Raw genomic sequence first — 12,078 nt, 5'->3', positions numbered from 1 at the left:
TAAGAGATGTTGATAAGTACATCTCTGGGGTCTGACTCATGTTAGTAGGTAAGTGCTTCTCTGGGATCACAGCTGATGTTTAGAGTTACAAGTTTTGCTGTAGCAACACTGAGCACTAGATTCTTATAAACAGAGGAGCCCATGTGTTCTCGTAAAAAAAAAAACAAATTTTGCGTGTTTATGATATGTCCGGCCGTCTAAAGCTTGGGTGGTACTGGGAAGAAAGGGGGTGGAGAGGACAAAGGATCAAAGCAAAACTTCTGTGAATGTACCTTTTTATATAGTTTTGACTTTGTGACCATTTAAGTGTTTTCCAAAATTAAAAAACAAAAAGAAAAAAACAATTCAACTCTGAAACCATGGTAGTGATATAGATTTTTTCTTTTTTTGAATTTTCGATCCCTAGAAGTGTAGAAGTGGACTGCTAGGTCAAAGGGTAATATCTATGTCACAAGACCACAAAACAAAAGCCCTGAATTCGACTTCTCCCTTAGACATTCCTTCCGGTCTTGTTGGCAGCTGTCCTAGAGCCAGCCTGGACTTGTGGGGAGCCCATGGTTTTCACCGGCTGAGTTTTCCGAAGTAGATCATCAGGGCTTTCTTCCTAGCCTGTCTCTTAGTCTTTAGTCTGGAAGCTCCTCTGAAACCCGTTCAGCATCATAGCCACATGCAAACCTGCTCTGACAGACAGGTGGTGGCTGCCCTTGAGGTGCATTGGCTCGGAATTGAACCGGGTCTCCAGTATACCACAAAAACCAAACCTGTTGCGGTAGAGTCGATTCTGACTCAGGTCTCCTGCATTGAAGGTGAGAGTTCTACCACTGAACCACTACTGCCCCCTGCATCCCTTAGTCCTAAAGCCTCTTAAAAAAAAAAAAAAAAAAAGCCTCTACGACCCCTAAAAATCCCTTTATTGTTCCCCTGGCATCTCTCACACAGCAAAACAAAAGCCCTGCAGTTAACACAACAGTGAAAACAACTGTTGCTAGAGCAGGCCCCCTGAGAGCAGACCCTCAAGGGCTTTAGTTCACCCCACAGTATCTCCCATTAAAAACCCACTGCCATCAAGGTGATTCAGACATAGTCTGACCCTACGCTATAAAACGCTATAGGATAGATTAAAACTGTCCCATAAGGTTCCCAAGGAGTGGCTGGTGAACTTGAACTGCCAACCTTTTGGCTAGCAGCCATAGCTCTTAACCACTGCACCACCAGGGCTCCTGGGACTCACACTATTAAAAGCAATTTGAACTTCCTCCTTAAAGTCAGTTGATGTGGGTTCTTTCCCCAACACTCCCCAGTCTTCCTTCTCCAGTCTCCAAATAGATGATCTCCCCTGCTTTTGCAGCTGTGGGTTTGAACAAGCTCTCCTCTGCAACTCAGTCCCGGAGAAGGGAAAAAAAACCCGATTACCTTGGCAGAGATACTGCTCGAGTCCAAACAAACCACTATCCCCATGGTCACTTCAAGCAGAGTGGTTTACAACCCCTCAGCACTGAGAAGAGTTGGTTCTTCAGCTTCTCAGAGGGGCTACCTCAGAACATCTTTTGCCCTGTGGTCACATGCTGCCCTTGGCCATTATGTGTTTCGGTTAAGACAAGCAACGGAGAACATTCTTGCAGTCGTGCTCTGGCGCCACTGCAGGCTGATCCCATGCTACAAGAATTTCGATCACCAGCTGGCTCTCCCGGGAGGGAAGGTTTGTGGCTCACTAAAGGTGACTGGCTGAGTAAGTCTCAGATCGCTCAAAGGGGAAGCTTTGGTTCCAAACTAATGAAGTCCTATTTTAGAGGCCTTTACATGCTTCTTGTATGGAAAACCTGTCGGTTCATTCCATGTGATGTAGGCACAGCAAGTTTGCTGAGTTTGACCTTGGGCACATTGAGCGTGAAGCACCAGTGGGACATCCAGGAACTCTTCATGCTGAGGAAGCAGTTGGAACCGGACGTTGCGAGAGATGTTTAGGCTGAAGAAATGCATCTAGAAATTGTCTTTATAGTGGAGAGGAGGCCACTATGTAAACAGGAGGAATATTGAGAGGAGTCCCTGGGTGGTACAAACTGTGAAGCCCTCAACTACTAGCTGAAATGTTGGTGGTTCAAATCCATCCAGAGGCGCCTTAGAAGTCAGGCCTGGTGATCTGCTTCAAAAAGGTCACAGCCTTGCAAACCCTATGGAGCAGTTCTATTCTGCACGCATGGGGTCACCAGGAGTCGGAATCTACTCTGTGGCAACTAACGACAACAACATCAAATGTCCCAGAGGCCAAGGGTGGAGGAAGTGGCCAGCAGTGTCAAATACTGCAGCAACATCAGTCAAGGACAAAACAACGTTCACTGGGCAGGAAAGTTCTTCAAGAGGGTAGGGCTGGTGGGGTCAGCTATCTTGCAAGGGAGGTGGGAGATATTTGCTAAGATTTGAAATAGGAGAAAGGATGCAAAGTGGGAAAGTCAAACTAACACACCGGCAGAGCCGCCGCCACCACCATGATCTGGACGGGGGTAAATCAAATCTTTCCGTTATTCTCCTTTGCTTGGAGAGATCAGCATTTCGTACTCGGAGCTTAGGATGGGTTGGGGGTAGAAATACATTCATCTATAAAATCGTGTAACAAAAATTGGGAACCTGGAGTCTGACAGCTAGAAAGGGGAAAGAGAAAATCTCAAGAGGAAGAGAAAGGGCATAAAAAATACTGCTAAATTGGGGCCTGGCAGGGGGGAGAGAGCAGGTGGGGGAAAACCTACACATTTTTAGACACTGCAGTCTCAATATTTAAGTTGTTCCTTGCTCTGCGCCATAGCGTACCTCTTACTGAGACTCCAGTGCCTCAGTAAAGGCTCACTGCACACCTCAGTGTTACTTTGGGAATGAAAGAGGCAGGCAGTATTCAGATGCTTTTAGGAATCCAGGCCAAAGTGGAAATGGAGAATTCGATACAAACAGGGAATTAAAGCAAGACATAACCATGGGAAAAGTAAGTCCCCCCAGGATCCTTGGAGGTAGTGGGGAACACCAAAGCCAAAAACGAAACCTGCTGACCTCCAGTCAGTTCTGACTCATTGTGACCCCATGTGTTACAGAGGAGAACTGCTCCACAGGGTTTTCTTGGCTGTAATCTTTATTCGAGCAGATCGCCAGGCCTTTCTTTCGGGGCACTGCTGAATGGGTTTGAAATGCCAACCTTTAGGTTAGTAGCCGAGAGCAAACCATTTGCACCACACAGGGACCTTAGTAGGGAACACCAGACTTCCCAATATATTTGGGATGGAGTCTCAAATCTATTTTGAATATTATTTGAATATTAAGAAAAGGAGACTTCTTAAGGAACTTGGAGACTCCTAGGTATAGATATCTAATTATAGAGTGTTCAAGCAAATAAATGGGTAGGGGCCGGGGTAGGAAGGCGAGCTGTTTCCAGATAACCTGTTTCCAGGTTATCTCCTGAGGGTGCTGAGAAGCCTGATGCAGCTTGGGAGAAACAGTTTAGAACAGCAGTTTGGGAATCCCCTATAACAATCTGTCTACTTAAGGGTTTCCCCTTGTGAACTGCTTGAGAACAGTCACCCTCTTAAACATTTTTGTATCCCCAATGCACTGTAGGAGCCCAATAAACGAAAGAATAAATAAATGCATTAAAACAGGAGGACGGGGCAGTGGGTTTGAAGAGGCTCTGGAGGCGGTGCAATCCCAGAGCCCAGCCCAGAGGCAGGGACCGTCAACTGAAGCCAAAAAACGCCCACGCCAGGGCCAGGAAAAAGGACAGCACCCAAATTTAGCCTCGGTGCCGCGAGGGCTGAGCGCTTGGCTGCTAACCCAAAGACTAGTGTTTCAAACCCACCCAGCTGCTCTGTAGGATAAAGACCTGGCAATCCGCTGCTGCAAAGACTCCCCCAGGAAAAAGCCAGTTCCGCCGAGTCCATTCCGACTCATAGCGACCCTATATAACAGAGCAGAACTGCCCCATAGAGTTCCCAAAGAACGCCTAGGCGGATTCGAACTGCCAATCCTTAGGTTAGAAGCCGTGGCACTTAAGCACTACGCCACCAGGGTCTCCATAGACTACAACCTGGAAAATCCTATGGGGCAGTTTACTCAGGTACACGGGGTCGCTCAGAGTCCAAACGGACTCCACACGCACCTAAAAAGGGCCTGCTGTTTTGGGGGGCGGGGCTAGGAGGCCGTATTCCGCCTCTGCCCGCAACTGACCAATCACCGCCTCCAAGAGGGAAAGTGAAAAAAATGTTTGGGCGCCGTTCAAACAGACCAATGACTGCTCGAAATTCCCCCGGGTTGGCCCTCACCGATTGGCCTCAATGCCACGTCCCCGCCTTTGCCACGCCCCTTCCCCGCCCCTTCGCACACAAGATGGCGGCGCCCAGCGGAGTGGAGGCCGCGCTTGGGGGTTTGCTGAGGCTGACTCCCTTCCCCACTGCCCTCTTGGGCGCGGAGCTCCGCGAGCTCGAGGACGGGGGCCGGGCGGGGACAGGGGCACCTGCGTAGCTGGACCGCGAGCCCGCGCTCAGCCTACGCCGCCCCCACCCGACCCCGGCCCCGGCCCCGGCCCCGGCCCCGGCCCGGCCCGGCCCGGCCCGGCCCAATCCTGTCGGTTCCCGGCCTCCTGCGGTCTGACCCACTGCCCGGCCGTGACACGCCGCCGCCAAGCCTCCAGAGCTGAGGTCTCACCTCCAGCTTGCGCTTACGTCCACTTTAGAGATGTTTGACGTCTTTTTCCCCAAGCAGCCCGCCTTCAAAACCAGGACTCCTGGACCGGCACCTGGGCTCCTTTCCCTTTACTGAGACCCCACTTTCCTCTAACCCGTTTCTTCCTCAGATCCTTGATCCTGCCTAAGTTGGAGACTGCACATTTCCCTTCCAAATTAATCCCTGCCCGCCAAAACACTGACAGCCTTGACGCCACCTCCCCTACTGAGAGCCCGACTTCCTTTCGGACTGACTTTCACAGCCCTATCATGGAGGCTGTGTACCTGGTAGTGAACGGGGTGGGCCTGGTGCTGGATGTGCTAACCTTGGTGTTGGACCTCAACTTCCTGCTGGTGTCCTCCCTTCTGGCTTCCCTGGCCTGGCTCCTGGCCTTCATCTACAATCTGCCACACACGGTACTGACCAGTCTTCTGCACTTGGGCCGTGGAGTCCTGTTTTCACTACTGGCCTTGATTGAAGCCTTGGTCCGGTTCACCTTTGGAGGCCTGCAGGCCTTGTGTACCCTGCTTTATAGCTGCTACTCTAGCCTGGAGAGCCTGAAGCTCCTGGGACACCTGGCCTCTCACGGGGCACTGCGGAGCCGGGAGATTCTGCACCGGGGCGTCCTCAATGTGGTCTCCAGCGGCCATGCTCTGCTGCGCCAGGCCTGTGACATCTGTGCCATTGCCATGAGCCTGGTGGCCTATGTGATCAACAGTCTAGTCAACATGTGCCTCATTGGCACTCAGAACCTCTTCTCTCTGATGCTCGCCCTGTGGGATGCAGTGATGGGGCCTCTGTGGAGGATGACAGATGTGGCGGCTGCCTTTCTAACCCACATTTCCAGCAGTGCTGTGGCCATGGCCATCCTCCTCTGGACCCCCTGCCAACTAGCACTGGAGCTGCTGGCCTCAACTGCCCGCCTCCTGGCCAGCTTTGTGCTTGTCAATCTCACTGGTCTGGTGCTGCTGGCTTTTGTGCTGGCAGTAATGGTGACTGTGATGCACCCAGACCTCACCCTGAGGCTGGCCACTCAGGCCCTCAGTCAGCTTCATGCCTGGCCATCCTACCACCGGCTCCGGGACGATGTTGTGCGGCTCTCTCGCCTAGTGGTGGGCTTGGAGGCCTGGCGCCGAGTCTGGAGCCGCAGCCTGCAGCTGGTGAGCTGGCCGAACCGGGTAGGGGCACCTGGAGCGCCTCAGGGTGGCCATAGGAGGGTGCCCTCAGCCAGGACCTGGGGCCAGGAGACCCCTCCTGAAGCAGGGCCCACATCAGAGGTAGAGGAAGAGGTGAGAGTGACACCAGGCCGGGGGCGAGAGAGGCTCAATGAGGAAGGGCCTGCACCTGGGCAAGACCCGTGGAAATTGTTGAAGGAGCAGGAGGAGCGGAAGAAGTGTGTCATCTGCCAGGACCAAAGCAAGACAGTGCTGCTCCTGCCGTGCCGGCACCTGTGCCTGTGCCAGGCCTGCACCGAAATCCTGATGCGCCACCCCGTCTACCACCGCAACTGCCCGCTCTGCCGCCGGGGCATCCTTCAGACTCTCAATGTCTACCTCTGAAGGCTCCCCATCCACTCTTCCACCCCTCCACACTTTGTACAGGGACCTGCGCTGGGACGGCATTAACACCTCGTCCCTGGTCCTGGCCTGGATCTCCTTCCTGCCCCCATGGCTATCAGGCCAAGCCTCCAGGCCGTACATCTAGGACATCGAGACGGGGTCCTCTGGAACACTATGGCCTGGGGGTGGGTAGGGTAACGTAGCTTCTCCTTGTCCAGTGTGTCCTGGTGATGCTGACGGTGGTGAGTGTGTGTCACTATGCAAGGGCCCTGAGAGTGCCCTGTGGGCTGTCCTCCAGCTGGTCGGGGCCCACACAGATGCCAGCCTCGGGCTATCCCTCTTCTGATTTTCCTCTTGGGAATTTGCAGGCCCTTTTCCCCCCTTAGTTTCTCTCCAGCTTCTGCAACCACAACACATCAGTGTCATTGTTCGGGCGTTTTGGTAACTCAAGGGCCTTGGGCTGACCTTAAACTTTTGCATTCAGCCAGAGCCTCTGTGTCTGGCGGGCCTTGGGTGCAGCATCACTCAGGTGCCGCTAGAACTACCACTGATGCCTGTCATGATCTTAGGAGGCTTCCTCTCCCAACCTGGTCCAAAAGCTGGGATCAGGAGTTCATCCCTGGACTTTTGGGGATTGGGAGGAGGAACTATATCTACACCTGGCTTTGGGACCATGTATCTCCTGGCACCCCAGCTCCACTGGGAGCCCCGGAAGGGATAACCAGATTTCTACTTGTACCCTTTTAACTCTCCACATCACACAGAAAAAGTAGCATTCCCCTTGTTTGTATCTCCCCGACACTGGGGAGAGTAGACTGCACACTTCACTAGGGTCCAAACACAGAAGGGGCCAAGGCCTAGGGGCAGACGGCCCCCTGAGGAGCTTGGCTGGCCCGCTTCCAGTGAATAAAACTCTGTTGACGGCTCTGAGAGCCTGTGTGCATCCCTGCAAGGGTGGGCAGTTGGCCAAGGTGACTGACGCTGTAGCAGGTCCCTCAGTCCTGCCTGTGTCAGAAGTGTGGCCTGGGAGGACCTGGGCTTAAACTCGGGGCATGGGGAAGAGATAAGGTGGGAGTACCATGCCATGGTGCTGCAGACAGTTAATATGCTCAGCTGCTAATTAAAGGGTTGGAAGTTTCAGACCACCCAGAGGCACCTCAGAAGAAAGGCCTGGCAATCTACTGGAAAACAAAACAGCCATTGAAAACCCTATGGAGCTCAGTTCTCCGACACACATGAGGTTGCTATAAGTTGGAGTTGATGGAAACTGATTTTCTGGTTGCCGTGCCATGGGGAGAGCCCACGCCGGGCTGGGTTAGCTTGTACTCTCTCCTATTCGTGCCCTCTTGCACACAAGGCTTTTGGAAAACCTTCCCTATCTTTTCTGTTTTTGCCAAAACTGGGTGGCAGAAGTGGTTAATCACTTGGCCACTAACTGATGCCTTGGAAGAAAGGCCTGGGGATCTGCTTTGGAGAAATCAGCCTTAAACATTCTTAAGGAGTGCAGTTCTCCTCTGCAGCACATGAGGTCACAGTGAGTTGGGATTGACTGGATGGTAACTGGTTTGGTTTTTTGGTTTATGTTTCGAGTGGAATGTGAACTTCCTCAGATTCCTGGGTGGTACAATTTGCCTTCAACTACTAACCTAAAGGAGCCTTGGTGGTGCAGGGGTTAAGAGTTACAGCTGCTAACCAGAAGGTCGCCAGCTCAATCCACCAGCCAGCTGCTCCTTGGAAACCTGACACAGAAGTTCTACCCTGTCATATAGGGTTGCTATGATTTGGAATCGACTCATAAGCAGTGGGTTTGGTTTTTTTTTTTTTTTTACTAACCTAAAGGTTGGCAATTTGAACCCACCCAGCAGTACCATGGAGGAAAGGCCTGGCAATCTGCTTCTGTTAAGATGACAGCCAAGGAAACCCTATGGAGCAGTTCTGTTTTGTAACACATGGGGTTGGCATGAATCAGGATTGACTCAACAGCAGTGGGTTTGGTTTTTGGCTTGACGAACCTCCTCGAGCTAGCCTTCCTAGTTTTTCCTGACCTTGGGGTTCCTGCTTCCTGGAGTCCGATCTACCCTTCGATCCCTGGAGGAGCTGGTGGTTGTCTTTGTGTCTCTCTGCATATAGTCTGGCGCTGTGAGGCTGCGGGTCTCCTGGTGAGGAGCAAGAACGGAATCCCAGGACTCTGGAGGTCTGTCTCTATCTCACCTGTGGGGCCCAGTCCTCATTGGTCATATTCTCCCTCAGTGACCAGCAAGAAAGGGAGAAAAGGGGTGTAGGTTACAAAAACAAAAAATGCTAGTCAAATCAATTCCAACTCCTAACAATCCTAAAGGACAGAGTAGAGCTGCCCCATAGGATTTCCAAAGAGCGGCTGGTGGATTCAAAGTGCTGACCTTTTGGGTAGCAGCCCAGCTCTTAACCACTGTGCCGCTAGGGCTCCAGGGTGAAGATTACCCCCTCTAAAATTGTATGTTGCCTCCAGGAACATAAAGCCTGGAACTGGAATCTGGGGGTAGGGGTGGGAGAAGTAGGCCAGGAAGAAACTCTCAGGACAGGCGCCCCACTTTCTCTTGGGTTGAGAGGCTGGGCGGATTGTAGCCCTGGTTAGTCACTGAACTGGGTGGGGGTGGGGTCTGGCTGGGTTCTGGTAGAGGGGCACCTTGAGGGGGCCTTTGCAGCCAGCCTCAGACCGCGGGGCTCAGCCCACCCTGGCTATGCCCAACACAGCAGGGGTGGGGTCCCCACATCCACCTCAGAATTGGGAGGTCTGGGGAGGGCTCAACTCTTCTTCCCTCCCCTCAACGCTCAATGAGAGACTGGGATAATCAGCTGGAGAGGAAGCGGAGCAAGGGGAAGCTTGACTCCTTCCAGTCTGTTTAGCGTGGGGATAAACATTCTATACGAGAAGATAAACTTTTCCTCCACCCCCACCCGGAATTCAGTTGGCGGACCTGAATACCCTTCCTACCCTTAACCACCCGGGTTCTCAGAGCTCCAGCTACCCACTCTTCACTGCGGCATTCTGGAGCAGGGGCGCCCCCTGGTGGTCACCTCAAAACTACTCTCTAGACGTCCAGGGACACTCCACTCCCCTGGCAAGAGGTGAGAAAAGTAGCTTTCCAGTCACCTAAGGACAAGACAAAACAAACAAAACCAAACCCATTGTCCTTGAGTCGATTCAGACTCATAGTGACTCTATAGGACAGAGTAGAACTGCCCCATAGATTTTCCAAGGAGTGCCCGGTGGATTCCAACTGCAGGCCAAGGCAAGCAGCTGTGAATGAGAATCCGGGGCTTCTTTTTGCTGTAACGGGGTAGTGGCGTGTGTGGTGAAGGCAGCCCCACCCGGTTCGCATGGCATCTTTGTGTGAGTTGGAAAAAGGTGCCCCTTTTTCTGGGTGGCCAGAGCCCCATGCAAAGAGGGCACCCCCCTCAGCTGGGCACTCCTGTTTAGGCACAACCAACATAACTTAAGTGGCAGCTCTGTGGAGTGGCCTCTCGTTCACCTGGGCCTACTTCCTGAGCTCCTGCCCCATAGTTCCATTCCACCTGGGGTCCTGGGCATTGGACCCCTGGGCATTGGACCCTCCATCCCAAGGACCCGTCCTTGCCCGAGGCCCTTGCTGACCTTCAGAACCAGGGCATCCCCACCGCTAGAGAAGAAAGTCAGAAACCAGTAGGAGGGTTTTGAAGATTTATTGAATGATCTCTAAGAAAAGGCCCTGGGAACAGGAGGGAGGGGGAGGGCCCTGAGAAGCAGAGGACCAGGAGGACAGGACCCCACCTTGGGGTCCTGGGCCAGAGCAGCCAGGCACCCACACGTGCCAGCACAGCACAATCCTTTGGTCTTGGGCAGAAATCCAGCCGCTGCCCCATGCGGCTGGCCCTGATCTCAGACAGCCTCTGCCCCATTCCCTGCCGTGAGCTGAGAGGCGCCCAGCCCACCGCCCTCCTCATTCACAACATTCCAGGGGGGCCAGCCCTCCAGGAAGATGTGGCTGTCAGTGTTAAACCCTCCTCCCCAGGAGTGAGAGAGGGTGGGCTCACATTCCGGTGGGCATCAGGCGAAAACAGGGGAGTTGTGCCAGTCAGAGTACACCAGAAATCCAGAGAAGGTGCTATCTGTCTTGATGCTGGCATAGATGCCAATGTAGTCGCCCACGCCCACCTGAACCCACACCTGGTCCTCAGGCTCCAGCCTCACCATGGCGCCCCCTGAGAGCGAGGCTGGCTTTGGCCACCCCCCGAAAAACTGGAAGAAAGAGGCAATGGACTCGCCATTCTTCACCAGGTCGAACTGCAGGCTGGCCCGATAGACGGTGGCGTGGACCGCGAAGTAGTAGACCCCAGGCACCTGACAGGTGAATTTGCCGGTGGTGGCGTCGTAATGTCCCTGCTCGTTCACCAGCACGCGGTCGAAGGGTAGGGGCGCGTCCGACAGCGGAGGGACCCGGCTCTCCGAGCGCTTGGCACTGAAGGCGGAGCGCGGAGGCACCGCGCACTCCCCGGCGGGCCCGGTCGCCCCCACCGGCCCCGTCTCTCCTCGCGGCCCGGGGTCCCCGCGGGGCCCCGGCAGCCCTGGTGTGGGGCGGAGAAGAAGGGTGAGGTTAGGTGAGTGCAGCTGCGGGTCCGCCCACAGTCGCCACTTCCTTGGCGGATGCCTCTCCCGCACCAGTGCCCTCCCACCCGCCCGGTGCCTGCAGGGCTTGGGGCAGATCTGCGAGGGGCAGGTCGGGGAGGTCCCAGGAGTTCGGGTTCCCGCCGGCTGAGTCACACTTCCCTCGGCTCCCAGAGCGGAGCAGGAACGGGCGGGGGCGGGCAGGCAGCGCCTCTTGGCAGGAACCCCGAACCCCCCGGGGCGGAAGGGCACGAGAGCGCAGTGGCCGTTCTGGTTCGGACGCCCCATGGACTGCAACGAAGGCTTGAGTCTTCTTACCGGGACTCCCGCCCTCGCCTTTCTCGCCCGGAGCCCCGGGCGCGCCGTCGCGGCCGTCGCGACCATCGCGGCCTGGCAGGCCCTGGTTGCCATGGTGGCCCGGCGTGCCCGGAAGGCCGGGGTGCCCCGGACACAGGCTGGGGATCTTGTTGTCGTCCAGCGGGGGCGAGCAGGCCGACAGGCCCAGGAGCAGCAGGGCCAGGAGCGGCCTCATGGCACTGGCAAGGAAAGCCTGGATACCGGGGTCCTCTCCTTGTCTGTGGGCAAGGCAGGACTGGAGTCGGGACCCAGAATCCCGGGACCCAGAATCCAGGGACCTGCGGCGCACCCCATCCCAGCTCAGCGGAGTCGGTCCCCACCCCACTTCCACCCCCTTGAGACTGAGTAGCCGCGGGGAGGAGAGGCGGGGGGGGGGTGCCCCCAGACCCGAGGATCCGGCAAGCCCAGCTCTCCCCTCCCCCGCAAACCCTGCCGGCGCCCAGTCTTTCCCATAGTCCCCTCCCCTCCCCTCCCCTTCCCATTCCCTTCCCCCCTCCTCCGCCAGACTCACCCCACTCCTGGCTCCCGGAGCTGCTCCCTCTCTCTTTGCCTCCTTCGGGGCGCTTGCACTCCGGACCCTCCAGCTGGCCCCTGCTCCCACCCCTGTGCTTCCTCCCAGCAGACGCCCCCTGCCCTCGCTGCCCCACTGGTGCTGGTTCGCTCCCTATCGGCTCCGCTCCGCTCCTCCCAGACTCCAAGAGGAAACCAGTTGTTCAAGGGCCAAAAACTCCAGGCCGGGAAATAGCAGGGAAATAACTCGTGGTGTAGCCCGGCGGCCAGCCAATGTTTGGGGGAGAAGGGAGGGGAATAGTTACTTGGGCCCGGCACAGAGAGGCA

General features: G+C 55.2%; 2 protein-coding genes across 2 annotated transcripts; one reads left to right on the top strand and one right to left on the bottom strand.

Moving 5' to 3' along the window:
* Nucleotides 1-4,579: 4,579 nt before the first annotated feature.
* On the top strand, nt 4,580-7,190 carry RNF26 (ring finger protein 26). Its single transcript, XM_003418191.4, has one exon. The coding sequence runs from the start codon at nt 4,971-4,973 to the stop codon at nt 6,258-6,260; it is 1,290 nt and encodes a 429-aa protein (XP_003418239.1). The 5' UTR covers nt 4,580-4,970; the 3' UTR covers nt 6,261-7,190.
* A 2,756-nt stretch (nt 7,191-9,946) lies between these two features.
* C1QTNF5 (C1q and TNF related 5) lies at nt 9,947-12,005 on the bottom strand. The gene is made up of 3 exons (XM_064268946.1): nt 11,753-12,005; nt 11,203-11,459; nt 9,947-10,844 (listed from the first exon to the last, which is right to left on the bottom strand). Exons 2-3 carry the CDS (start codon nt 11,414-11,416, stop codon nt 10,327-10,329), a joined length of 732 nt encoding a protein of 243 aa, XP_064125016.1. The 5' UTR covers nt 11,417-11,459; nt 11,753-12,005; the 3' UTR covers nt 9,947-10,326.
* Nucleotides 12,006-12,078: the final 73 nt, after the last annotated feature.

Source organism: Loxodonta africana, chromosome 15 (assembly GCF_030014295.1).
Source record: "Loxodonta africana isolate mLoxAfr1 chromosome 15, mLoxAfr1.hap2, whole genome shotgun sequence".
Lineage (NCBI taxonomy): Eukaryota > Metazoa > Chordata > Mammalia > Proboscidea > Elephantidae > Loxodonta > Loxodonta africana.
This window is presented reverse-complemented; position numbering and strand designations above follow the sequence as displayed.

Excerpts from the sequence above, each read along its gene's own strand:
- RNF26 (XM_003418191.4), top strand. The coding sequence starts at position 4,971 with ATGGAGGCTGTGTACCTGGTAGTGAACGGGGTGGGCCTGGTGCTGGAT.
- C1QTNF5 (XM_064268946.1), bottom strand. The coding sequence starts at position 11,416 with ATGAGGCCGCTCCTGGCCCTGCTGCTCCTGGGCCTGTCGGCCTGCTCG. Across the intron at positions 10,845-11,202 it reads AGGCGAGGGCGGGAGTCCCG|GGCTGCCGGGGCCCCGCGGG; the intron begins GTAAGAAGACTC and ends GCCCCACACCAG.